The sequence below is a fragment of the Mya arenaria genome, chromosome 13, assembly GCF_026914265.1.
Source record: "Mya arenaria isolate MELC-2E11 chromosome 13, ASM2691426v1".
Classification (NCBI taxonomy): domain Eukaryota; kingdom Metazoa; phylum Mollusca; class Bivalvia; order Myida; family Myidae; genus Mya; species Mya arenaria.
In genome coordinates, this window is record NC_069134.1 from 28703319 (window position 1) to 28728901 (window position 25583).

The 25583-nt window shown below is 38.5% G+C and overlaps 1 protein-coding gene across 1 annotated transcript; it reads left to right on the top strand.

Moving 5' to 3' along the window:
- Positions 1–1330: 1330 nt before the first annotated feature.
- On the top strand, positions 1331–23415 carry LOC128214605 (glutamate receptor ionotropic, NMDA 3A-like). Its single transcript, XM_052921167.1, has 14 exons — positions 1331–1882; positions 2764–2891; positions 3206–3375; positions 3918–4049; positions 4364–4564; positions 5868–5987; positions 8233–9286; positions 13830–13963; positions 14166–14316; positions 15966–16102; positions 17482–17647; positions 18572–18691; positions 19675–19739; positions 22240–23415. Exons 1-14 carry the CDS (start codon positions 1639–1641, stop codon positions 23171–23173), a joined length of 3756 nt encoding a protein of 1251 aa, XP_052777127.1. The 5' UTR covers positions 1331–1638; the 3' UTR covers positions 23174–23415.
- Positions 23416–25583: the final 2168 nt, after the last annotated feature.

Below are 25583 nucleotides of genomic sequence, written 5' to 3' on the forward strand. Positions count from 1 at the left end.
ACTCGTTTAAAAGATGAAAGCACTCGCAAAATTGGCCCAGAACTAGCATAGATTGACACAAACCCGTTCATAGCACTCGGAAAGTTGGCCCTAAATGTCCGCAAATCCCGTATTCCGGCTGCGTCTAGTACTCACTTGTTAATAAGGCTGCGTACCACCTACAACGTATTAAATGGGAAACACCCACCTACCATTTCATATAGGTAACCATTCTATAAAAGCTCGTTAACTGTTTTAAAATATTTACAAAGTTGGCCCAAAATCGCCACAAAACCCGTTTTCCGGCTTGATATTTTTTCAATAGGGTGAAGTATATACAAGGTGTAGCAGGGGACACGCCAAGATAACACCCCATATTGATCACCACTTTTGTTAAACTCATTATCTCGTCCAAAGCACTCGCAAAATTAGCCGTAAGTTTTTTGTCGAGTTTGTGCTAATTTCGGGTCAATTTTTCGAGTGTTTGACACGAGTTAAAGAGTGTTCCCAGAGTGGTGACCTTTTTGGGATGGTAGGTGGGCGTGTCCCCTACAACACCTAGTAAATGGTACCCGCCTGCTTCACAAATGAGTCCTGGCCCAGTCGGACAACGGGTTTTGTGGCGATTTAGGGCTTACTTGGCGAGTGCATTAAACGAGTTAACGTGTTTTCCCAAATGAATGAGTTAAATGGTGCGTAGCTGGACGTGTTGTATTAGGTGATATTCAAAACCAGTTGAACTCCTTTATGGAGAAAAAAAATCTCGGATAATTATATTAAGTTCCGGTCAGAAAAAAAAATATGCTCGCAAACTGGTAATGACCCGCACCTTGCACAATTTCGCCCCACCCTCTCTCCCATTTACAAGCGTTTTAACATGAACTAAATAGTCAAGAGTGTGATCGTGATGTTTTTTTTAATATGGATTAAAGGGGAAGAATGCGCCCAGAAGAGGGACAAAAATGCGCCTCATACTGATGAAGATCCGCACCTGGCGCAATTTCGCCCCCCCCCTCTCCAATTTACAAGTTTTTGAACATGAACTAACTAGTCAGAGTGTGATCGTGATGTTTATTGATACGAATTAATCTTTCTAGGACATTGACTTTGATTTATCCAATTCGAGTGACAATATATGCGCGATATATGACATCAACATCCTCCTGGGTATTTCCGGTAAATCAATTCTGGCGAGGTACTATTTACATTATTAAGGTTATAGTTGACAATTTAACTCCAGCGGCTTTTGTGGAACTCCATTAACATGTATTGGTTTGAACTGCAAATCCCCTGGATCGAACATTTGCTAATCATTTTATTTGCATTATGATCTGCATGAAATATCAGATAATTTAGTCCGGCTCAGGTGGGTGAAATCGTTTTCCCTTGTCAGTATGTGAATTTTATAGCAGCAATAAAACAATGATAGGAATTTGTGCCTATTTTGGATATTTATATGTTTCAACTTTTTAAATAAATGGAGAAGAGGAAATAAATATTATAGGGGAAAAAATTATTGCGGAAATTGAATCTGCTTGCGAGTAGAAAAAAACCTATCACCGATCACAAATAGACCAGGTGTCGCCCACAGATACTTGGTCAATATTCTTCACGTAACTTTTCGCCAGGATGAAAGGATAATATTACTTAATATGTACAATGTTAAAAGAATATACATTAGAAATGACACGAGTTCTAGAAAACGTTTATTTGTTGGTGTTTTTGATATTTGCTCCGAATCGTGCGTTGTTTTGGAGTATCGGTTTAATGTGTGACGTCAATGTTTTTGAATATTGTCAGATGGCAGTGACGTCATCTTTGTCAATTGACGAACAGATGGACGTAACGTTAGTGAATGCTACGGATAATTTTATTTCAAATCTCAAGCTGCTGAATGAAAAAGGTACGTTTCATCAAAATATATATTTTGTTTTAATTGTGACAAACGGCACAATCTTCTGACGCCATTTGAGAAACAACAACATAAAAACAGCAATTTATTTTAAGACAAAATTCGGGCGTCAATTTTTTTTCTAATGAGCACATAAAACCCCATTTTTTACCCTGTATTTGTTTATTTTTACTAATAAAGAAACATATTAATGGTTGCGTTAGGTCTCTCGAACGCTTCTTATGAATGTTTTGCATGATAGCGAAAAATGTCGACAAGAAGATAAATGTACAAAAGTATGTTCATTTGAAGAATAATATAGTTTGTTTGGATTTAAAGGTAAAAAACTGTTGCTGCAATGTTGATAAATTCAGCAATCAATAATCAATAGTTTATGCTACATAAAACACGGACATGTATGGCTCTAGTAATGCAGATCATCGAATCCTGCTTCCTAGTTTTTATTATTATATTTATTAATTAAGTTCACGTTTTAAAGTATGCACTAGCGGGTCGAGGGGATTGGGGCGGCCGGGGGCTAAAATCCCCCTAAAATCATCCAAGTTTACTTTTTAATTCAATATAGGAGATTTTTTTTATTAAGTACGACCAAAATGCACCTTTTTGGACTAGAAACTGTGAAGATTTCTTTGGGGAATAACCTCAACCAACACTTTAAACCAAATAAATTTCGGGTCTGAGGGAGGGGCGTAAGTCAATAGGTTACAAACCTTAAATACGTCCCCTCTGACGTAGAAATTGCTCTTTATGATTAATTTATTTTAAGTTTACGATATCTCTATTTGAACTTATTAATTTGCAATTATACTCCAGATATTATGTGAACACAGTTTTATTAAGGTTACATCAAAACACAGAAATTCACATTTCAGAAGATACCCACAACATAACCACGTGGATGGGATTTGGTAGAGACCACGTGACTAACGCAGTCTCGTGCGTGGCACGTGGTCGCAACAGGCCCGGGTTGATATACACCACTTCCCATCGAAGAGAAACGGTACGGGTAACACTTAGTAAATGTTTGTTTGCTCTGAAATATACTTAAAATATACCTATCGCGTATCATTTCTTGATACTATTCACCGCAGATATCCTTTACCTTTTCCTGCTTAAAATTATAAGCAAATGGGCATCCCCAGGTGCCAACTACAACCACTCATATCCTTACCACTACCGCCACCACACCACCACCTCCTCCAACACTATCGTTATCATTATTATCATCATCACGATCATCATCATCATCATCATCATCATCAGCAGCAGCAGCAGCATAATCATCTATTTCTCCATTAGTTCTTCATTTTATAGATCTACTCAGAAGACGTGCTGCTGTTGCACCCAGATCGGGAGGGTCTTGCAAGCGCCGTGGTATCACTTATCGGGATGCGTGTCGTCGGGCACGCTTTCCTCATGTATGAAGACATCTACTCGGGGGATGGTTTCCTGGAAGTGTTTAGCAGAGACCAGTCCTATAGCATGTACGCGAGTTTTCATTGAAATGTAATGGCAATGATGGAATCTATATATTCCTTCATAAGATGATCCTCAGTGAATATGTATAAGCAAAATGTGTTCCGTGGTACATGTTTGTTATAGTTTAGTTTAGTTTGAGCTTACTTATTACATTTATTCAATGGCTTTGTCCACATGAAATGGCCGCTTGTGTAATAATTGTTTCCATCTGTCTGTAAAAAGAAAACGCGGAATGGCTTGGAGTTTTTTTCAAAAATAAAAACAACCACAACAGCATGATACCAGTAAAATGTATAACAGCCATTCATTTGTAGAGGAATATTTAAAAAATTGGTCTTTGTGATAATCTCTGACAATAGAAATCACAAGTTCGATCCCTATTCTTGGCATGGTTGCATTTCTGCGACCGTTCAGAAGAAAGAGTCAATGGTTTCTATCGGTAATTTTTTCATCTACGCATTTAAAGTAAGGTGTACTAGCAAACATACATGGGCTAAGAGACATTAACGGTTGACAAAATGAATTTTAATGTTCTACTTCCGGTCAGGGAGAACAGGAGCCACCTGGCGGCGGTGCGGCGGGGACAGACGGACGCAGAGCTGAGGCTACAGCTGCTCACTATCCACGACGCCGGTTTCCGGATTCTCGTTGTTCATACATCCCATGCCATGTTCCATAGGTACAACAAATTATATTATTTTTGTGGGCAACTTTTGTTGTTGTTGTTGAAATTGAGTTATTTAACTTACAGTTAAGCTATCTATCAATAGGATACAAAGATGTGCTTGTGCAATTAATATATTAACATCAAGATTATTTCTATGTTCAATTCACTAACCATTTTATTATTCGTACAAGGAAAGATAGCTTAACTTAATAAAATGAAACGCGCCTATTTTTCATCCCTTTCTGACCTTCAATTTCCTGATGTTACATTCTAACATAATCTTTTCGTACAATCCTTAGAAAATACAAATCCTATTTATCTAACAGGATCGCCACCGTGGCCTCCAGTCTTCGCTATTTCGACACGGGATTCGCGTGGCTGCTGACCGAGCTGGCTCTGTTTCCGACCGCCATGTCGACGGTGAAGCGCGAGGCCGGCGGGTCGACCCCGACAGGGCTGCTCGCCGTAGACGGTTTTGAGGAGGATATGTATGAGGAAATCATCGTACTCGCTGTAAAAAGTGTAAGGTAGGGTGATAAAAAACTGCAAATCGCCGCGCGCACACCTTTGGTTCTGGTTGCCCGACCCTAACTACGACAAATACACGCCGACCTCACCATTGTATAGCATTTTGGTTAAAACATGTGTATGTGTTTTAAAATGTAGTTAAAAAAAGCTATATAAGTGATAAATACTGGTAAACTGAGTGTAACTTTAACACCATTACTACATGATGACATTCAATAACAAAACTACATACAGCCGAATAAAAAGGCCTACCTTCCATACCTGTTTTTGAAAAGGATGTTACCCTAACCAAACCATTTTCTTTGGCCTTAGGCAGTTCTAACGATCAATCTCAACGTTTGCACTAAATAATCACATTTTGAAAAGTCGAATTTGACATCTTGTTCAGGAAAAAGACACTGGACAAGGCTTTTGGAGTTTTGGGATAAAATCAGGTATTTGGGGGATTTTTACCTAATATTCAACGGATTTGCTGTAAAACTGTTAGGTAGTGTGCGTCAAGAGCTGGTCTAACGACAATGTGCTCAATGCCATTATCAGCGTTTGCACGAAAAAATACAGTCAAAACGCGCTATGTCGAAGTCTTTGGGACATCGGGAGATAACGAACATTCGATATAACCAAAATAGATACAATGTAAAATTGTAGCGAATAAAGTCGAAAAAAAATGTTTGAAATAACCAGAACATTGAGATAACAGAGTTCGACATAGCGATTTTCGAATGTATGTTAAAGAAAGGGGTGTGGTTTAGAATATTTGATTTGACCATTATTTTTCAGCATAAACACAAGCCATAAGCCTGCTGGAGATTTAGGTTTAGATTAGGCGTTCCTGGTGTTTTTACATCTGATTTGATTTCTTGTTCAGTATAACTCAGGCCATAAGACTGGTGGAGATATCAGTTAAACGCAAACGTTTTGAGTATTGTTATCTCATATTCACCGGAACGTTCATATTGTTGAGAAAAAAGGATTGTAGAGTACTGAAGAATAGTTTGTATAAATGTAGGTTTGTTTACAAATGAAGCTTTGCCTAGAAACGAAGGATTGTTATTGCAATCGTGCTAGGAGGGTTCTGCATGAGGCCTTGTCGGTGCAAGAAGGGATTGTCTAGACTAATGTTTGTTACATACGTCAAAGACAATTACATTAATTATAATCGTTAACATATTTATAAGACAGCCGTATAAAAATACCCACCAACCCATGCAGATCAGTTCAATACACACTTCAAATGTTTATGCCATAACCTTATCGCGTTTGTTTCAAATACCAATTTATGAAATGTGATTTTCTCCACAGAAATGCTACCATGTTGTTGGTAGAGGACGCACAGAGCTTTGGTTTGAACACGTCATACCTAGCATCTAACCTCCAGTCAGTATTGTCATCAAGAGCCGACGTTAGCAGTGCTTTAAAAAGGTAACGGTAATCGTATCCGATATATAAGCTGAGCCTCCCATCCGGGTGATTCATTGCAACCAAACCAAGCCATCGGAACATCTCGGCAACCTCGGAAGTATGCCGGTACATCAGTAGAAGAAGTTCGTAAAATTAATTATATTAATAAAGTTTAGTGTTTCAACGTATAATTTAAGTAAACTTAGTTCAATTTGATTCCAAGTGAAGTGTTCTATTGCATAAATAATTATGATTCCTTAAAGTCAAGTCCTTAGGTTTATATGATAATAAAAATTACTACGCGATCTACTTGCAGCGTAGTTAAATGGAAAGAATTCTGATATTTTAAACCGTCCATATACATCTGAGGTTGTTTTCGATGGAAAATGGCCAAGGTGTTCCGATTTCTGAACCAATGTTACGCGCACAGAGCCTTGTCGGCTTCGCTCGGTTATGGGGCCTAAATTATTCTCGTTTTCTTTATACTTTATTCAATGATGAGGGTACCCTGTCTTGCTGTCTTGTGTTGTTGACTTACACATATACCTTGTTTAAAAGAATTTAAGTTGTACTCTTTCGATTTACGGAGCTTTATGGAAACCCCATACTTCAGAACCATACTTTAGTGTAGTACTTATCATAGCATCATTTATCATGTACATGTAAAAAGCATAACACAACACAAGTATATTCCATGAAACAAAGCACATAGTGCCTGCTCCGATACCTTCTGCGTTTGCAAATAGGTGACATTTTGAGATAAAGTAATACCTTGATAGGAAAGTTTAATAACAAACATCCAATTTATGACCATAAAGAAAAGTACTATTTTTAATATTATTTCCCTATATACCAGCCATAACGTGTACCATCTGTTTATACAAATAAAACAGTAACATCTGCAGACAACAGTATTAATAATCGAATTTCTTCAATAGTGACAGCATCAATATCATATATTTAAGATTTTTTATATATATATATTTAAGATTTCTTTCATATCATTTATAAAAACAAAAATAACAATGGAGAAAGAGGTTCACCTTGTTTGACACTTATATTACAGTAAAAGAAATCACTATATTGTGATTTACCACGCACATATGACATAACTTCACTGCATCAATCTTTTAAGAAAATTTAATGATACACCATGTTGCATAAGCACCATATCAAGATTCTTTCAACCATAATGCCCTTTCTATATTCAACATCCAATGTATAGAGAAAATGAAATCAATATCAGTCAAAGATAAATCTCAACATGGTTGGACCTATCCTGGGAAATAATCTGCTCAACATCACGTGTGAAATAATGGCTGTAGGGATGTTATGACCACACTGAACAGTTCTACGATATCTATTGACAGATATGATTGAAAAGCTGGTCATGTACGGTAAAAGCCATTAGGAAACACGATTACTTGGACAAACAATCTACGTGATTTTAGAAGTGCTTAGAAAACAAGGAACACCTGACTGGTGTTTACCAATGTGAACACTGTTGACAGATTGTTCAACTTGTTTGTCAAGTTTAGAATGTTAATTCCAGGCGCGTAGCTGACTGTTCGCAGATACGCAGTTGCGTAAAGAAATTTTGACACGTCGAGGTGTTTGTCACAACAAAACCCCCCGAATTTGAAATAAAAACCGAAGGGAGGATGGATCAGGGGTGAGGGGGTTAATGCCACTAAAATAAACATGTTGTTGATTTCAATTGTAGTCGGAAAATGCATTACCTAGGCACTATTTGACTGAGAGGAAAATTTAAAAAAATCTCGGGGGAGGGAACCCCCACCTGCGGAATGGGGCGACCCCTACCACATCTGCCCCCAAGACATCGTTCTGTGTAATCCCAAATTGGCCCTAGCTACGCGCCTGAACTGCATGTTCAATGATTGACTTTTTCGGGGGAGGGCACCCCCACCTGCAGAATGGGGCGACCCCCTACCACACCTACCCCAAGGCATCGATCTGTGTAATCCCAAATTGGCCCTAGCTACGCGCCTGAGCTGCATGTTCAATGATTGACAATATTTGTATATAGAAGACATTTTTGTCATGCTATTATAAAGACTTATGCAAACTACCTTAACCTTGGAGAATGTGTCCGGAAATGAGTATAGAGCAATTGACAAGAGCTATCTACATTACATTAGATAACACAAAATATATCATTACCTAAACGTAAAGTTGATTCGTTTCGATGTTCTACTTTAAAGATAAAGTTTCAACTATTGTTTATATATTTATTCTAATATTGCAGAAATATTTTATCCAACACAAAACTGTTTGACGAAAATGGACGCCGAAAAACCATGAGATATCGTCTGCTGAATTACATGGGTGCGGTTGGTACCCATGACTTCAGAGCCATTCATAATTTCTCAACCGGGTCCTTTTGGGAAACTGTTGGATTTATCACAGACGGTAACCTTGACCTTGACACCGTTGTCTGGCCTGGGCAGACGATATTTGGACCTTCGGACCAAGCGCGGGAGTTTTTCACGGTGGTAACTCGTCCAGCCGAACCTTTTATTTACATCCGGGGACCTGTGCACTCACGTGCTTCCTGCACAACGGATACTGCTTGCATAGAAGTGTTTACTCACGATCCTTTGGAAATAAATGGAGCCGTGCAAATGTTTAAAAGAGATATAAGCCCAGTGAATAATAATTACAGGATCTTCTGCTGCGAAGGAATGGTGGTGGACATTTTGCATTCACTGTCTGTCGAGGTGAAATTCGATTTTCTAATGTATTTCAATAATAATTCTATGTTTGGACGTAACGTAAACGGCTCATGGAACGGCATAATTGGCGACGTTGCAAACGGCGCTGCTGACATCATAGCTGGGGCAATAACGATGACGTCAGAGAGACTGCAAGCCGTAGATTTTACGGAGTCGTTTTATTTTTCGTCTTACAAAATTGTCACTGGCGCAGAAGAAAAAGTTACTTCGTTATTCGCGTTTATAAGTCCGTTCCATCCAACTGTGTGGATAACAATCATCGCCAGCGCTATTACGGTTGCCATTGCAACCTCATTGTTCGAATGGAACAGTCCATTTGGTCTGAACCCGTGGGGAAAGAAGCGGAAGAAGAATTACACGCTTGGTTCAGCCCTCACGATGGTTTTCTCGGTGTGGTTTGGCCACACGGTACTTACAAAGTCTCCTAAGAGCTGGCCGTCCAAGTGGCTTCAGAACTTTTGGGCAGGCACGGCGTTGACACTCTTGGCCGGCTACACGGCCAATCTCGCCGCCTTTCTCGCTGGAAGTGCCTACGGGGATCCATCCTTTAGCATTCTCGACAGCAAGGTAAAGGAATGTAGCTACAATGGCGAGGGAGAGTGAAACGGTTCTATGTGAACTTTTAAATCAAAGCACTTAGAACCTTTAAGCTTTCACTCCTTGCAATGCGGAACTGTGTTAGCATTATTTTCATTAATATATACTTTTCAAACCTGGCAATGCGGAGCAGTTTAAGCACATATGTTGGTAATATATAGCTTTCATCCCCTGGCAATGCGGAGCAGTTTAAGCACATATTTTGGTTAAATGTAGGTTTCATCCACTGGCAATGCGTAGCAGTTTAAGCACATATTTTGGTAATTGGTAGCTTTTACCCACTGGCAATGCGGAGCAGCTATAGCACATATGTTGGTAATATATAGCTTTCACACACTGACAACGCGGAGCAGTTTTAGCACATATTTTGGGTATATATAGCGTTTACCCCACTGACAACGGGGAGCAGTTTTAGCACATATGTTGGTAATATATAGCATTCACCCACTGGCAATGCGGAGCAGTTTTAGAACATATTTTGGTTATATATAGCATTCACCCACTTGCAATGCGGAGCAGTTTTAGCACATATTTTGGTTATATATAGCTTTCACCCACTGGCAATGCGGAGTAGTTTAAGCACATTATTTGGTTATATATAGCGTTCACCCCACTGACAACGGGGAGTAGTTTAAGCACATATTTTGGTTATATATAGCGTTCACCCCACTGACAACGGGGAGCAGTTTTAGCACATATTTTGGTTATATATAGCTTTCCCCCACTGGCAATGCGGAGCAGTTTTAGCACATATGTTGGTTATACATGGCTTTCACCCACTGACAATGCGGAGCAGTTTTAGCACATATTTTGGTAATATATAGCTTTCACCCCCTGGCAACGGGGAGCAGATTTAGCACATATTTTGGTAATATATAGCTTTTACCCACTTGCAATGCGGACCTGTTTTTTTAGCACATATTTTGGTAATATATAGCTTTCACCCCCTGGCAATGCGGAGCAGTTTTAGCACATATTTTGGTAATATATAGCTTTCACCCACTTGCAATGCGGAGCAGTTTTAGCACATATTTTGGTAATATATAGCTTTCACCCCCTGGCAATGCGGAGCAGTTTTAGCACATATTTTGGTAATATATAGCTTTCACCCCCTGGCAGTGCGGAGCAGTTTTAGCACATATTTTGGTAATATAAAGCTTTCACCCCCTGGCAATGCGGAGCAGTTTTAGCACATATTTTGGTAATATATAGCTTTCACCCACTGGCAGTGCGGAGCAGTTTTAGCACATATTTTGGTAATATATAGCTTTCACCCACTTGCAATGGAGCAGTTTTAGCACATATTTTGGTAATATATAGCTTTCACCCCCTGGCAATGCGGAGCAGTTTTAGCACATATTTTGGTAATATATAGCTTTCACCCACTTGCAATGCGGAGCAGTTTTAGCACATATTTTGGTAATATATAGCTTTCACCCCCTGGCAATGCGGAGCAGTTTTAGCACATATTTTGGTAATATATAGCTTTCACCCACTGGCAATGCGGAGCAGTTTTAGCACATATTTTGGTAATATATAGCTTTCACCCACTTGCAATGGAGCAGTTTTAGCACATATTTTGGTAATATATAGCTTTCACCCCCTGGCAATGCGGAGCAGTTTTAGCACATATTTTGGTTATATATAGCTTTCACCCCCTGACAATGCGGAGCAGTTTAAGCACATATTTTGGTGATATATTTCTTTCACCCCCTGGCAATGCGGAGCAGTTTTAGCACATATTTTGGTAATATATAGCTTTCACCCCCTGGCAATGCGGAGCAGTTTTAGCACATATTTTGGTTACATATAGCTTTCACCCACTTGCAATGCGGAGCAGTTTTAGCACATATTTTGGTAATATATAGCTTTCACCCCCTGGCAATACGGAGCAGTTTTAGCACATATTTTGGTAATATATAGCTTTCACCCACTGGCAATGCGGAGCAGTTTTAGCACATATTTTGGTAATATATAGCATTCACCCCCTGGCAATGCGGAGCAGTTTTAGCACATATTTTGGTTACATATAGCTTTCACCCACTTGCAATGCGGAGCAGTTTTAGCACATATTTTGGTAATATATAGCTTTCACCCACTTGCAATGCAGAGCAGTTTTAGCACATATTTTGGTTATATATAGCGTTCACCCACTGGCAATGCTGAGCAGTTTTAGCACATATGTTGGTTATATATAGCGTTCACTCCCTGACAACGAGGAGCAGTTTTAGCACATATGTTGGTTATATATAGCGTTCACTCCCTGACAACGAGGAGCAGTTTTTGCACTTATTTTGGTAATATATAGCTTTCACCCCCTGACAATGCGGAGCAGTTTTAGCAAATATGTTGGTAATATATAGCTTTCACCCACTGGCAGTGCGGAGCAGTTCAAGCACATATTTTGGTAATATATAGCTTTCACCCCCGGCAATCCGGAGCAGTTTTAGCACAAATGTTGGTAATATATAGCTTTCACCCACTTGCAATGCGAGCAGTTCAAGCACATATTTTGATAATATATAGCTTTCACCCCCTGGCAATGCGGAGCAGTTTTTGCCCATATTGTGGAACATTGTATACTTTCAGTATATACCCAATTACAGTTTGCCGGTAGTCGTTCTTCTATAAGACGGAGAAGTTTTAGCACTTATTTTGGTAATATATAGCTCGCATCCCCTTGCAATTCGGGGCAGTGTTTGCTCATATTTTGGTACATATATTCTTTCAGTAGATACCCAATTACAGTTTGCCGGTAGTCTTTCCCCTATAAGACCATATCTAAAAGCTAATTCGAATCCACAACTTAATGCCACAAACCTGTTATATATGTATTTTTCTGTTGTGCTAATAGTGTTTTAGGGTCCACTATGGATACGAAAATGCCCCAACCAAGAGGCACCATGAAGTTTCCATTCTCTTTTGCAAGTATATATGCGAATCATGTCATCCGAGATTCCAGGCGATCATGTAAACCGAGATGGAACAATATCATCCAAAATGACGTGGTAGTGCGATCATGTCAACATGGTCTAAAAGTAAATGAGTCAATAAAATGAAGTTATATTACACTTGCATCTGATGTAACATTATAACGTCTGTTTATATCGATTGTTACCGATTGTTACCTGCAAGTGATATGGCTGCAGTACTTTCAGAATTCATTTGATTTGCGATATGATACAACGGCTCCATTTCGACATTATCATTTATACATCCCTTTTAATATTCATTTAATAATGGACTCGTGGGAATAGTCCACTTGGATTACTTGAACTATATTAAAAAAAAATTTTTGAATAAAATAATATTTTAAAGGGGAACAATGTCATTAGTTCATCGTAATTATATTGCCTCCTCAAACGTGTTAGTAATTGCTTGCAATGCCATTCAAAATGTAATTAACAAATTGGTTTGATTTTTGCTCTGTCCATTTTAGTTTAATTATATTGCCATTCGTGCATTTTTATATAATGTGCAAAACTTCCGTGTGGTTTAATTAATAACTCATTAATGCACCAAACAAACTTTACCTTTCAACATCATTTGGAAGACTGAAATGATACACTATAGCACTTGAAAATGAGTCTGTCTTAAGGTTTTTCCTTAAACTTACACTAAGAAAGGAGACTGTAATTATAATTGTTAAGGATTATCATCCTAAATATAGATATCATAAAAAATGGTTTTCCCTCCTCACGCTTCCTGTTTGAAAACACATTGCGCTTTTGGTTGGGCCTTTCGCTTCAACTAACATTGGTCAAAATCCGACGGAAACAACAAATCATATGCGTGGCCTTTAAACGAGTGTGGTCATTGTTCGTGCATGGAGGTGTTCATAAGACATAAGCGAAAACGTGTGTAGCCTAAACATAAACATATCCGAAAGTGACCTTGACCTTTAACCGCATCATACTTCATTTTACAGTTGCTCAAAGGGAGGACGTATGTGGTGTTCATGTCCGGTTACCGCGGCGACCTTATTATATATACAATGCATCGTTAATTCTAGAGTTGCTGAACCAGCATGTTGAAAAGTACGGTATGTTCGTTCACACGGACCCGATTACAAAATTGATGATATTCATAAGTGACCTTGACCTTGTACCGTATTGTATTTTATACAGTTGTTGAACCAGCGTGTTGAAAAACAACGTTAGGTTCATCAACGCAGACCCGTTTACACGGACACGATTACAAAACTGAGGATATTCATAAGTGACCTTGACCTTGTACCGTATTGTACTTTATACAGTTGCTGAACCAGCGACTTGTGGTGCCGTCAACAAGCGTCGTTAAGGAGTCCTGGGTATACCACAGACGATACTCATGAGTGACCTTGATCTTGTCTTTGTTTATACTGTACCTTATAGTTAATGAACCGTGATGCGAATGTGGTGAATTAAAGCGCCGTAGATGAGGATAAGGTAAGGGTCTTCAACCCTAATATGCACACCGAACGGAATTACTGATAAGTTACTGTGACCTTTGTTTGGTATTGCATTTTCTTCAGTTACTGAACCAGCGTGTAGGGGCGGTGCGCACCAGCGCCGTTGAAGAGTATGTAAAGGTCGTCAACGCGGCCCTGGGTACGAAACTAAGGAAGCACTATGTTAATGATCTCCCAGAGGCCTTCCGGAAACTCAGGTGAACATTTTTATAGAGTTGTGATTTATCGGCTTCAACTGAATTGGTTTTCAAGTAGATTTCAAGAAATAAGTTAGCTCGATGGAGAGCCGATCACACTCACTTGTGCCATAGACGGGAACGAACCCTGATGCCTTGGCTACAAGCGATTATAATTAAAAAGATAGATCATTTAACAAAATTTGTGTTGGTTCTGTTGAAGGAGCGGCGAACTGGATATGTATATGGACGACACTCCTCTATTGGAGCACGCGCTCTCTATCATGGACGATAACTGCTCCATCCATATTGCATCCAGGCACTTCGGAGAGAACTCGTACGCCTTCGGAGTCAAGAAGGGATCATGGATAAAGGTAATACTTTGTTCCGTCATGAAACAGAATAATTGTCTATGAACAAATAGTTTTCCGTTAAATGAGATTGAATTGGGTATGAAACAAACACCGACTGTCGTAATAGTAATACAGTTGGAATCGTTTTTTTTGTATAATGAACGGTCAGAATAAAGGTCTTATTGGCACTTAAATATTTATTCTTCCGGTGCGGTGAATAATGCATTATATTTTTTGAAAACCAGTAACCCTAGCTTCTAAACGACACCAAACAGTTGTTAGCCATCGTACAGGCGGAAATATCCCCGCGATCCGCTTTCAAAATGCCTCAACGATTACAAAATATTTCTATCTTAATAGAAAAACTGAACGGATGGTTCCTAGCGCATCCATTTAGATGCAGAAACCGATGCAGATTGCCGCAAGGGTATTGATTTTATATTTAGAACAACCGTTACCTAAAAAACCCAGTGCTGGAAATCGAACTTGGGCCGCCTTGGTGAAAAACCAGGTATCCTGACTACAAAAAGTCATATCAATTTCAACTACTAGTATTTCAGTTACATTTGGAACGGATTTTCTATAAACCAGACTGATTGATTTCTAATTATGTCGAGCAATCGAGGAAAGCATCCAATTGTATACAACTCTATAAATATTCAACAGTTTATCTTCTGGCTATTTTGCAGATAATAACAATTTAACTGCTAAACAGGTATTATTGGATTGTATTGACCAGGTATTATTGGATTGTAGTGACCAGGTATTATTGGATAATATTGACCAATCAATAACCAAACCCAAGACTTAATTAGTTTTATACAATGGGCAGCAGAGGTATATATCAGGTCCGCCCGGTTAGCTCAATCGGTAGAGCATTGGACTCTGAATTGGACAACCCGGCTTCGATTCCTGGGCGGACCAGGTCACCTCTGTTGTGATTGGTTATGAAATCCTTTCTACAACCATTCGCACTGTACCACTGCCCCAGGCATGTACAGAAGTTGTCAGTTCCTTGCAGAGGTGAAGGCACCACTAGTACTGGTTCTGCCCAGGATAGGTGTGCGGTGGTTGAACTGTCACTCTGGGACTCTTCAGTGTGCTCACGCCGGGACCCGGAGTATAAACTACTAACACCACCACCAGTATATATCAGATTTGGTGTGCCCTTTGCAATGTTACAAACTTTGTCATATTTTTTTACATTTACTAACTTGAGTTTATCATGGTCTGCCCGAGCCCATTGGCTGCAATATGGCTCGACACCGCCGTGACGACTTAAATTGTGTTTTTTTAATGCGATTAGTAACATGAGATAAAAATGACAGCAATTTGCAGTCAAATGCAGACATTGGAAGATTTGTGAGATACAAGAGATCCGGGCGCGATACCCTAGATCTTAGCTCTTGGTTTTATTACGTTCTCGGTGTAAAACACAGATACATGGGATACAATTTTCCCGAGTTTGACCAGTACTGAGTACACTATGTTCGAAGCAGAACCCTTTAAATGCCGAGCACTGGTACCAAGGGAGCCACTGTTACCATATTTTAACCACTTTCGCTTCGACACGGCCGGGGTATGAGTCCCTGACCTTCCGCTCCCGAAGCACTAAGCTATCGTGGCGGCCATTTTTTGTCACAGTTTGAATATACCCTTTCCCCTTGCAGCATCGCCTTGACGGGCTATTGCTTAACTACGTGGAGTTGGGATACATTGAAGACCTTATGTGGAGGTACATGGGCCATAACCGCCAGTGTAACGGAAAACCACCCGTCGACCTTCATTTTAACGATCGGAAATTCGGGTAGGTCTTTCCGATCTTAGACCATAATCTGTGCACAGGCAGAAATAATTGCGTGTATGTATATACACAGTCGAACCTCGCTTTGCGAATGTTCGTTATCTCGAAGTAGTTCCCTAGGTCCTTACGACTTCGACATAGCGAGGTTTGGCTGTATATTAAAATACATGTTAATATCATTATCGTGGTACGCTATTTTTTATGACTGAGCAAATTAAAAATAATAATGTATAAATAAATATATATATTTAAGAGCACTAGTCAAGTTACCTGATTTATGATGTAAATCTCTCAATGTTTATTTAATACAATCATGATACAAGTACATCATGCCATGTTTAAAAGATTGTGATGTCACGATGCCAGGTCAATGACCACAGGTGTTTTTGGCATTTGATGTTGCCAGGTCTATTGCCATAGGTTTATTTTGGCATTTAAAGTTGCCAGGTTTAAGGCCATTGGTGTATTTTGACATGTGATGTTGCCAGGTCTATTGCCATAGGTTTATTTTGGCATTTAAAGTTGCCAGGTTTAGGGCCATTGGTGTATTTTGACATGTGATGTTGCCAGGTCTATTGCCATATGTTTATTTTGGCATTTAAAGTTGCCAGGTTTAGGGCCATTGGTGTATTTTGACATGTGATGTTGCCAGGTCTATTGCCATAGGTTTATTTTGCCATTTAAAGTTGCCAGGTTTAGGGCCATTGGTGTATTTTGACATGTGATGTTGCCAGGTCTATTGCCATAGGTTTATTTTGGCATTTAAAGTTGCCAGGTTTAGGGCCATTGGTGTATTTTGACATGTGATGTTGCCAGGTCTATTGCCATAGGTTTATTTGTCATTTAAAGTTGCCAGGTTTAGGGCCATTGGTGTATTTTGACATGTGATGTTGCCAGGTCTATTGTCATAGGTTTATTTTGGCATTTAAAGTTGCCAGGTTTAGGGCCATTGGTGTATTTTGACATGTGATGTTGCCAGGTCTATTGCCATAGGTTTATTTTGGCATTTTAAGTTGCCAGGTTTAGGGCCATTGGTGTATTTTGGCATGTGATGTTGCCAGTTTGATAAAGACATCAGTATTTCAAATCAGTGTTTGTGCTCACAAGTGTTTTTGCGATGTTGCCAGTTTTTTATCATAAACATTTTTGTCATGTAACCAAGGATATGGTCACTGATGTAAGTTGTCATGTTGCGTCAGGTGTTTGGCCATAGGTGTATTCTGTCACACCATAGGTTTATGGCAACATACACGTTTATTTTGGCATGTCCCTTTGTTTATGGACAAATGGGTATCTTATAATGTTTCCCTGTGTTTTGTGATTATTTTTGTTACATTTTGAAAGTTGTTGGCTCTATTTGCGGCAACATGCGTATTTTCAAGATTTCCCCACACGAAGGGACTGTTCGTCACGCTGCTTGCGACAATAGGACTGGCGCTCGTTTTACTGGCGCTCGAGCACCTCGTGTATTTCGTACTCGTGCCCAGGTTGCGGGGACAACCACCTAGCAGCATCTGGATGAGTCGGAACGTGGAATACTTCAGCCAGGTAGGTAGGCGCTTGAAGTATGGTATTAATGGTGTATAGGCGCTTTAGTTCTTGCAAATACAATGCTATATTAATGAATTTGTGACATTAGTTCGTTAAAGCACATCAGCATCGTTTTACAAACACAATACATTCACTGTCGAACCCCGTTGGCTCAAAGTCCCATTGCCCGGCGGAACTACCTAGAAACTCAGAATGTTCGAGCCAAGAAGGAATGTTTACCTTCATTATTAAGAAATCGGCCCTTTACATCCAGTTCGAGCCAACGAGAAAATCGAGTAGAGCGAGTTCAAGCCAACGGGGTTCGACTGTACTTAAATGAGTATATGGTTCGAACCCACGACCGTTTTGGTGAGAGGCGAAACATCTTAACCTTATTATAGCTGGATAAAAATAAGGCCACTATATTTGTTTTTCTATTAATTGTGTAATTTTCTCATTTAAGTAAACTTCTCTTCACCCTTTTGAATGTAATGTGGAGCAATCTTCGCCACTTACTTAGCCCTATATTCTTCAACTACTTTGACAAACCTGTTTTCAAAATCAAGTTGTTACAATAATCCGGCAGGTGGTGTTTTCATTTTTCTTGACTGTGCCACTGTTTTGCGTCCACGTTTAAAATAGTTTGTAAATGTAAAACATGTGTTTCAGAACATAGTGCACACATGTTTGTTTGAAAAAAAAAACATTAAATAACGACAGGTTTCGGGTGACAGTTTTTCAAAACAGAATTCTCTTATTTACCTTTTTATTAAGATACATTTGTATTATAAAACTAAGTGCATGTCTTAACTTTGAAACGTTTTTTTTTTTTGGAATTTTTCAGAAATGTTTATTGGCCTTGAAAATGTTCCAGTAGAAGAGATTTGAGTGAAGGATGACTCTAGATTCTTGTTTCATTCAAATGTCCTTCTTATGTTCTAGAGGCTGTACAAGGCGCTGAACAGCGAGAAGGTCGAACCGCCTGCCCGTGTTATCATGTCGAAGGTCAGACAGCGCAAACTTCTCTTACAGAGCGAGCTGCAGTATAGACTAGGAAAAAGGGTGTGTATAAGGCGTAAGAAGTGTTTGTTTCCATTTACCCGGCCGACCCTATTTTTCGCACCAGAACCTACACTTGTTTTTGCCGTAGTGCTGATTTTTTTTTCGTAATTTCGTAAAATATGTGCATTTTTGAGTGAACATGTTAAAAGTTGACCATATCATATTTTAAGTTTTCTACAATAGTGATATACCCTGATAATGGTGGGTTTGGTACAGAATCCTGGTTCTCCAAAAAGGTAGAAAATAGTTAAGAATTTTTTGTCCTAAATGAGACTGAAACCCCTCTTCTGGTACACGGTATTCAGGGTCTTTTCAATGATAACTCGGGACTGAAGAGGGTTGAATGCGGTACGCATACACTCATATAATGGCATTGATAGTTACACAGACTCTCAAAATTGTAAAATACGACTTGGCACACAGAATTCGGGTGGAATATATTTGGGGTCTTCGCCTCCATAATTGTCTGTTTGTGATTTTTGTTTGTGATATTTGTCTGTTTAGCAAATATCAAGTTTATTCAACAATCTCAGTTCATGATGATAACATTCCAGCATAGGTAAAGGTAGGTATATAGGTAGGTATGAAATGTACAGTCGAACCCCGTTGCCTCGAAAAAGCTTGGCTCGATTTCATCGTTGGATGTACAGGGCCGTTTTCTTTCTACAGAAGGTAAGCATTCCCGCTTGGCTCAAATTTCCCGATGCTCGATGTATTTTCGCCGGTCCCTGGGAGTTCGCGCCAACGGGGTTCGCCTGTATGTTTATACTGCCTGGGATCAAACTCGATCAATAGAGTAAGTGAGAAGCAACCATGTGTGTTTTTCACAACCAATCTTAATTCGATACGAATTTATTTATTTATGGACGGAATTATTCAAAATCTAAACAACTTATAATTTACAACAAAAATGTGCGTACCCTCCTTATTTAGTAAAAGGCTCAAATGAAATGTTTACTTGAAATTTATTTTCAAACTTGCAGGCTGAGAGTACAGCCATTTTGTCGCGCCTCAAAACACGTGGGCACTTCATAGACCTCGGCGTAAGGTATGTGTGTTTAAGATTGTATCACCTTATTGCCCATCTGATCAATCCGTTCAGTAATTTAGCTTTCTTATTTCATGTTGATGTTATGACATTAAAACACTTGTTGATGTAATGAACTTCTATTTAAGTTCAGGTTTATATTATGACATCATATAAAGATCATTTTAATGTTATGACATCAAATAAATATAATTTTAATGTTATGATATCATATAAAGATGATATTAATGTTATGACATCATTTAAAGATCATTTTAATGTTATTGCATCATAAAAAGATCATTTTAATGTTATGATATTATATACAGATCATTTTTATGTTAAAATACATATAAAGATCATATTATGTTATGAAATCATATATAGATCATTTAAATGTTATGACATCATATAAATATCATGATGATGTTTTGACATCATATAAAGATCATTTTAATGTTATGACATCATATTAAAGTTCATGTTGATGTTGCAACATCCTGATACTGCTCATGTTAACTTTATGACCTTCCCTTTAAGCCTAAGTTTTTACATTTAAAGCTCATGTTGGTGATATGACATTACTTTAAGTTCATGTTGGTGTTATGACATATACGGACGTTCATACTTATTTTGTGGCATTCTTTTAAAGCTCATGTTAATGTTACGAAAAACTTTTAAAACTCATGTCGATGTTACGACATCCTTATAATTCTCATGCTGAGGTTATGAGATATGTAAGCTTATGTTGATGTTATGACATTATTTTAAAAACTTATGTTGATGTCAGGACACCCTATTAAAGCTTATGTTGATGTCAGGACACCCTATTAAAACTTATGTTGATGTCAGAACACCCTATTAAAACGTATGTTGATGTCAGGACACCCTATTAAAACTTATGTTGATGTCAGGACACCCTATTAAAACTTATGTTGATGTCAGAACACCCTATTAAAACTTATGTTGATGTTAGAACACCCTATTAAAACTAATGTTGATGTTATTACATTATTTAAAAAGCTTATGTTGATGCCAGAACACCCTATTAAAACTTATGTTGATGTCAGGACACCCATTTAAAACTTATGTTGATATCAGGACACCCTATTAAAACTTATGTTGATGTCAGGACACCCTATTAAAACTTATGTTGATATCAGGACACCCTATTAAAACTTATGTTGATGTCAGGACACCCTATTTAAACTAATGTTGATGTCAGGACACCCTATTGAAACTTATGTTGATATCAGGACACCCTATTAAAACTTATGTTGATGTCAGGACACCCTATTAAAACTTATATTTATGTCAGGACACCCTATTTAAACTTATGTTGATATCAGGACACCCTATTAAGACTTATGTTGATATCAGGACACCCTATTAAAACTTATGTTGATATCAGGACACTCTATTAAAACTAATGTTGATGTCAGGACACCCTATTAAAACTAATGTTGATGTCAGGACACCCTATTAAAACTTGTGTTGATGTCAGAACACCCTATTAAAACTTACGTTGATGTCAGGACACCCTATTAAAACTAATGTTGATGTCAGGACACCCTATTAAAGCTTATGTTGATATCAGGACACCCTATTAAAACTAATGTTGATGTCAGGACACCCTATCAAAACTAATGTTGATGTCAGGACACCCTATTAAACTTATGTTGATGTCAGGACACCCTTTTAAACTTATGTTGATGTCAGGACACCCTATTAAAGCTTTTGTTGATGTCAGGACACCCTATTAAAACTTATGTTGATATCAGAACACCCTATTAAAACTAATGTTGATGTCAGGACACCCTTTTAAACTAATGTTGATGTCAGGACACCCTATTTAAACTAATGTTGATGTCTGGACACCCTATTAAAGCTTTTGTTGATGTCAGGACACCCTATTAAAACTTATGTTGATATCAGGACACCCTATTAAAGCTTTTGTTGATGTCAGGACAGCCTATTAAAGCTTTTGTTGATGTCAGGACACCCTATTAAAACTTATGTTGATGTATTGCCATCCTATTATAGCTTATGTTAATCTTATGACTTCCTCTTAATGCCTATGATGATGTTATGACATTGTTAAAACTCACGCTGGTTTAACGACGTCCTAATAATGATCATGTTGATGTTATGACATAATTACAAAGCTTATTCGGATGTAATGACCTAATAACAAAGCATATGTGGATGTTATGACATCATATTAAGCCCATATTCACGTGATGACATCATATAAAGCCCATATTCACGTTATGACATCATATTAAAGTTCATTTAGGATTCCGATGCATATAAAAGATCAGCAACGTTTTAGATGTTATGTTCAGATGACACGTTATTAGGTAATTTAAATGTTATGGCAACATAGTACAAGGTAAAACCAATCACATTGCTATATATAGGCCAAGATGATTCCACGACTTTGTGTTCGAAAACTAGAGGAGCGTTAGAGACAAGTTCGATTTGATATGTCTTGGATTCTTTTTTACTCTGTACATTTCAGATTAAGGAATTTGTACAAGTCCCAGAGTAACCTAAACAGTGACAACATTTTCACCATACCCGACCATTGCGGGTATGAGGGGTCCGCCATTGACCAACACCTTCATCATGTCTGCTTCCGGTACGCGCATGCGCCTGCAGAAATTGACCACCAGAAGCTGTCGTATCGCGAAAATGCGCAAGACTTTGTATTTGACAATCCTGTTTTCGAACTAGACGCCACTGACGGCGATTTTGATTTTAATATGTCCAATGAAAACTCGGCTAGCTCTTATAGTCAGCCGTCGAACAGTCGAGTTCGCTTTGAAAATTTGTCCTTGAGATCAGGAGTGAAAGTAAAGACTGTTACAAGTAATAAAACTGCTTCAATATCTGAAAGTCCTGTTACGTTTAGTCCGCGCGTAAGGCGATATGAAACTTGGCCGTCACCACAGACAAGAAGGCGGAGCCAGAAACGATGTCCGGATAATAATATGCGTTTCTTTTCGTCGGACGTCGGGCAAAACAGTCTGTCTTCTAAGCACATGATTGTGAATGAAATCGAAACTACTCGGTGCAGAAGTTGCTCGACCCAATCAACCGACAGTCCTTATAAAAGACACCCATGTTCACGCTTAGAAATGAAAGACAATCGAGTTAAATCGAACTTACGTCATCACGCGATGGCGTCTTTTGAGCGTCGCGCTTCATACCAGCTCGACGCTAGTGCTGTCGAGGCGCTTTCCAAAGAAGATCTTTTGGTTTTGTGGAAAACGTCAGAAATTGAGTTGCAGACGAAACTAAACAGGTTGTTACAGCGGAACAATCACCTGCGCAACCTCGTGGACCTCGTGCAGGCACAGCAGCACGCACCGCGTGCGGTGCAGAGTGAATGTGCAGACGACACTTCGTCGGCAGACGACATACAACCGTTTATCATAACTACCAGGCTGTAATATGTGTTTATGACATACATTTTCACATATTAAAGATTGTTGTTTGAATTATGATCTTTAAACCAATCAATGTAATATTATAATATTTTCCGCACTACTGGCACAAGTGGCCACTAAGGGAAAGTACTCCTGTAATTCAGTTTATTACTGTATACATAGTTCCTGTATTTACCTTTGTGGGTTGTCTTTCTTCACTATTAAGGGAACCTTTATTGTCATTAAATAAATAAATAAAAACTTGACGTTCATATTGTATAACATACAAGGGTTATGACGACATTGTTTGTTTTTCAATATTTCGCTCCGATTGGATAAGCGCGACGTCATTTAACCAATGATATACGACGTAACAAATATCCGCTATCTTTAAACAAATACTCAATTGCAGAAGATACGGTTATTTTTTTATCGCAATAAATAATTATTTAAAATGAAATTAATAGGATTAATCGCATTTTGCCTTTATGCTGTATGAACGCAGAAGGGCAAACGAGCAAATAACCAAGAAGGGCTAGCGCGCTTCAGCGTACCCTACTGCGTTCATACAGCATAACGCAGGAAAAAATGTGCGATCAATCTTTAAATAACACAGCCGATGACTAAGTCATGGAAGAGAGATCACTCTACCGTGTTTTGGCATAGAACATTTATTTCATACAGCTACATATATAGAGAGATAGTCATCATGTCCATGAAGAGAAATCTCTGAAAATCTAATCATCGCATCTGCTTCCAAATCGATGTTTGTAGGCTTAATAGTTCTAAATGCTTGCATTTTCAATCACACGTAGAACGTTTTTGCTTAAAATAACCCTAACGAACGCATCCGTAGAAAGTTTCGCCCTGGGATCGATCTGCAGACTAGATGCCTATTAAATGGGAAATTACAATAACGGTTGCCATAGTAATGTCAGTTTTTAAGATAATTACGCGTATTCATTCATGTTGATGACGTTGGTATTAATTCCCGTTCAGTACTGCGACAATCGACGCTAATTGGGTGGAGTTAACCGCGAATATATTTTTTTTTCTTCATTTTCCGCAAGGTTTAATATAAAGACATGACTTTTTTTACTAATATTGCAATTATATAGACACAATAGTAATCAAATGAAAATAAATAATGAAATCAAACGCTAACGTCTCCTCATAATTCCATCCAATAATTCCCTATGGATATCGGTGCTAAGTTTCTCTTCAATCTGAAATAATTGAAGAATAGTTAGAACACTTCGGCAGAAGATGGTACAAATTTGGTTACAAAGACAATGTATCTTGTACAAATCATATTATTAAAAATATATATATTTTATATTCTGTTCTTGTTTCGTATTTATGTACACAAGAAATCTCAAATAGCCACTGTGACCGAAATTATATGTATAGGGATAAATGTACTCCTAGCCCTGACCAAGACCGCCAGCCGGCGTTGTGTAAGCCGACCTGTCCTCCCTCCACTGGGAACCGCTGCCATCCATTAATGAAATTGCGATCCTGACAGCAGGCAGACAGTCGCCAAAATCAATATCTCTTTTTCTCTTAAATCAGGGGTGTCTCTTCATATAATTGGAGATGTCATGATTTGGGAAATCCTATATTTTCTTTGTTTTGGGCAGGCTCTGGTACTATGCGTCTCGAAAGAATGAATCACAATCCGCGAGCCCATGAAAAACATAAAAACAAATACCAAGTTGCTTAATTATATTGCAAAGAAACATGTCATAAGACTATGATCTACATTTCGTAGCCAGTTAGTATATGGAAGAGCGAAAACAGCCCTGAAATACAGGCTGCAAAAATACAAGACTGCCCTACTGGCATTGAACTGTTAAACCTGCAATCTTCTTCTTCTTCTTCTTCATCATCTTTTTCTTCTTCTGTGGGTGGGGCTCCGGAGTACACCTCAAAGATGTTTTTTGTATGTAAGTCGAAATGCTGCGAGAAGAGCCATGATTAATGAAACCTGGAAAGTCCCACAGCGTCGACATTCTATAAGGAAGGGAAAGCTAAACTTTTTCGAGCAGCCCCGGTGGTCTTCGTCAAGGGTCCATCGGTTGCAGACAATATTGGTATATCTTCATCCCAATCAGTACCGTACAGAAATTGCACGGAGTAATCTCGTCATTACATTCGGAACTCCTCGGCCATTTTTATCGAAACCAACCTCGGATGTATGCCGGTACATCAGTTGAAGTAGTTCGTATTTTTTTTAATTATATCATTGATGAAATGTAGTGTTTTAGAATTGTATTTATTGATCTAAGTTTAATTTGATTGCCAGTGAAGTGTATTATTGCAAACATAATTAAGATTCCCAAGAGTTAAGTCATAAAGTTTAACTGCTAAGTTAAATTACTACGCGATCTACTTGCAGCGGACTTAAAGGTACCGTTTTTTTTAGTATGAAAAA

Excerpts from the sequence above, each read along its gene's own strand:
- LOC128214605 (XM_052921167.1), top strand. The coding sequence starts at position 1,639 with ATGTTAAAAGAATATACATTAGAAATGACACGAGTTCTAGAAAACGTT. Across the intron at positions 1,883-2,763 it reads CAAGCTGCTGAATGAAAAAG|AAGATACCCACAACATAACC; the intron begins GTACGTTTCATC and ends TTCACATTTCAG. Across the intron at positions 4,050-4,363 it reads TCCCATGCCATGTTCCATAG|GATCGCCACCGTGGCCTCCA; the intron begins GTACAACAAATT and ends TTTATCTAACAG.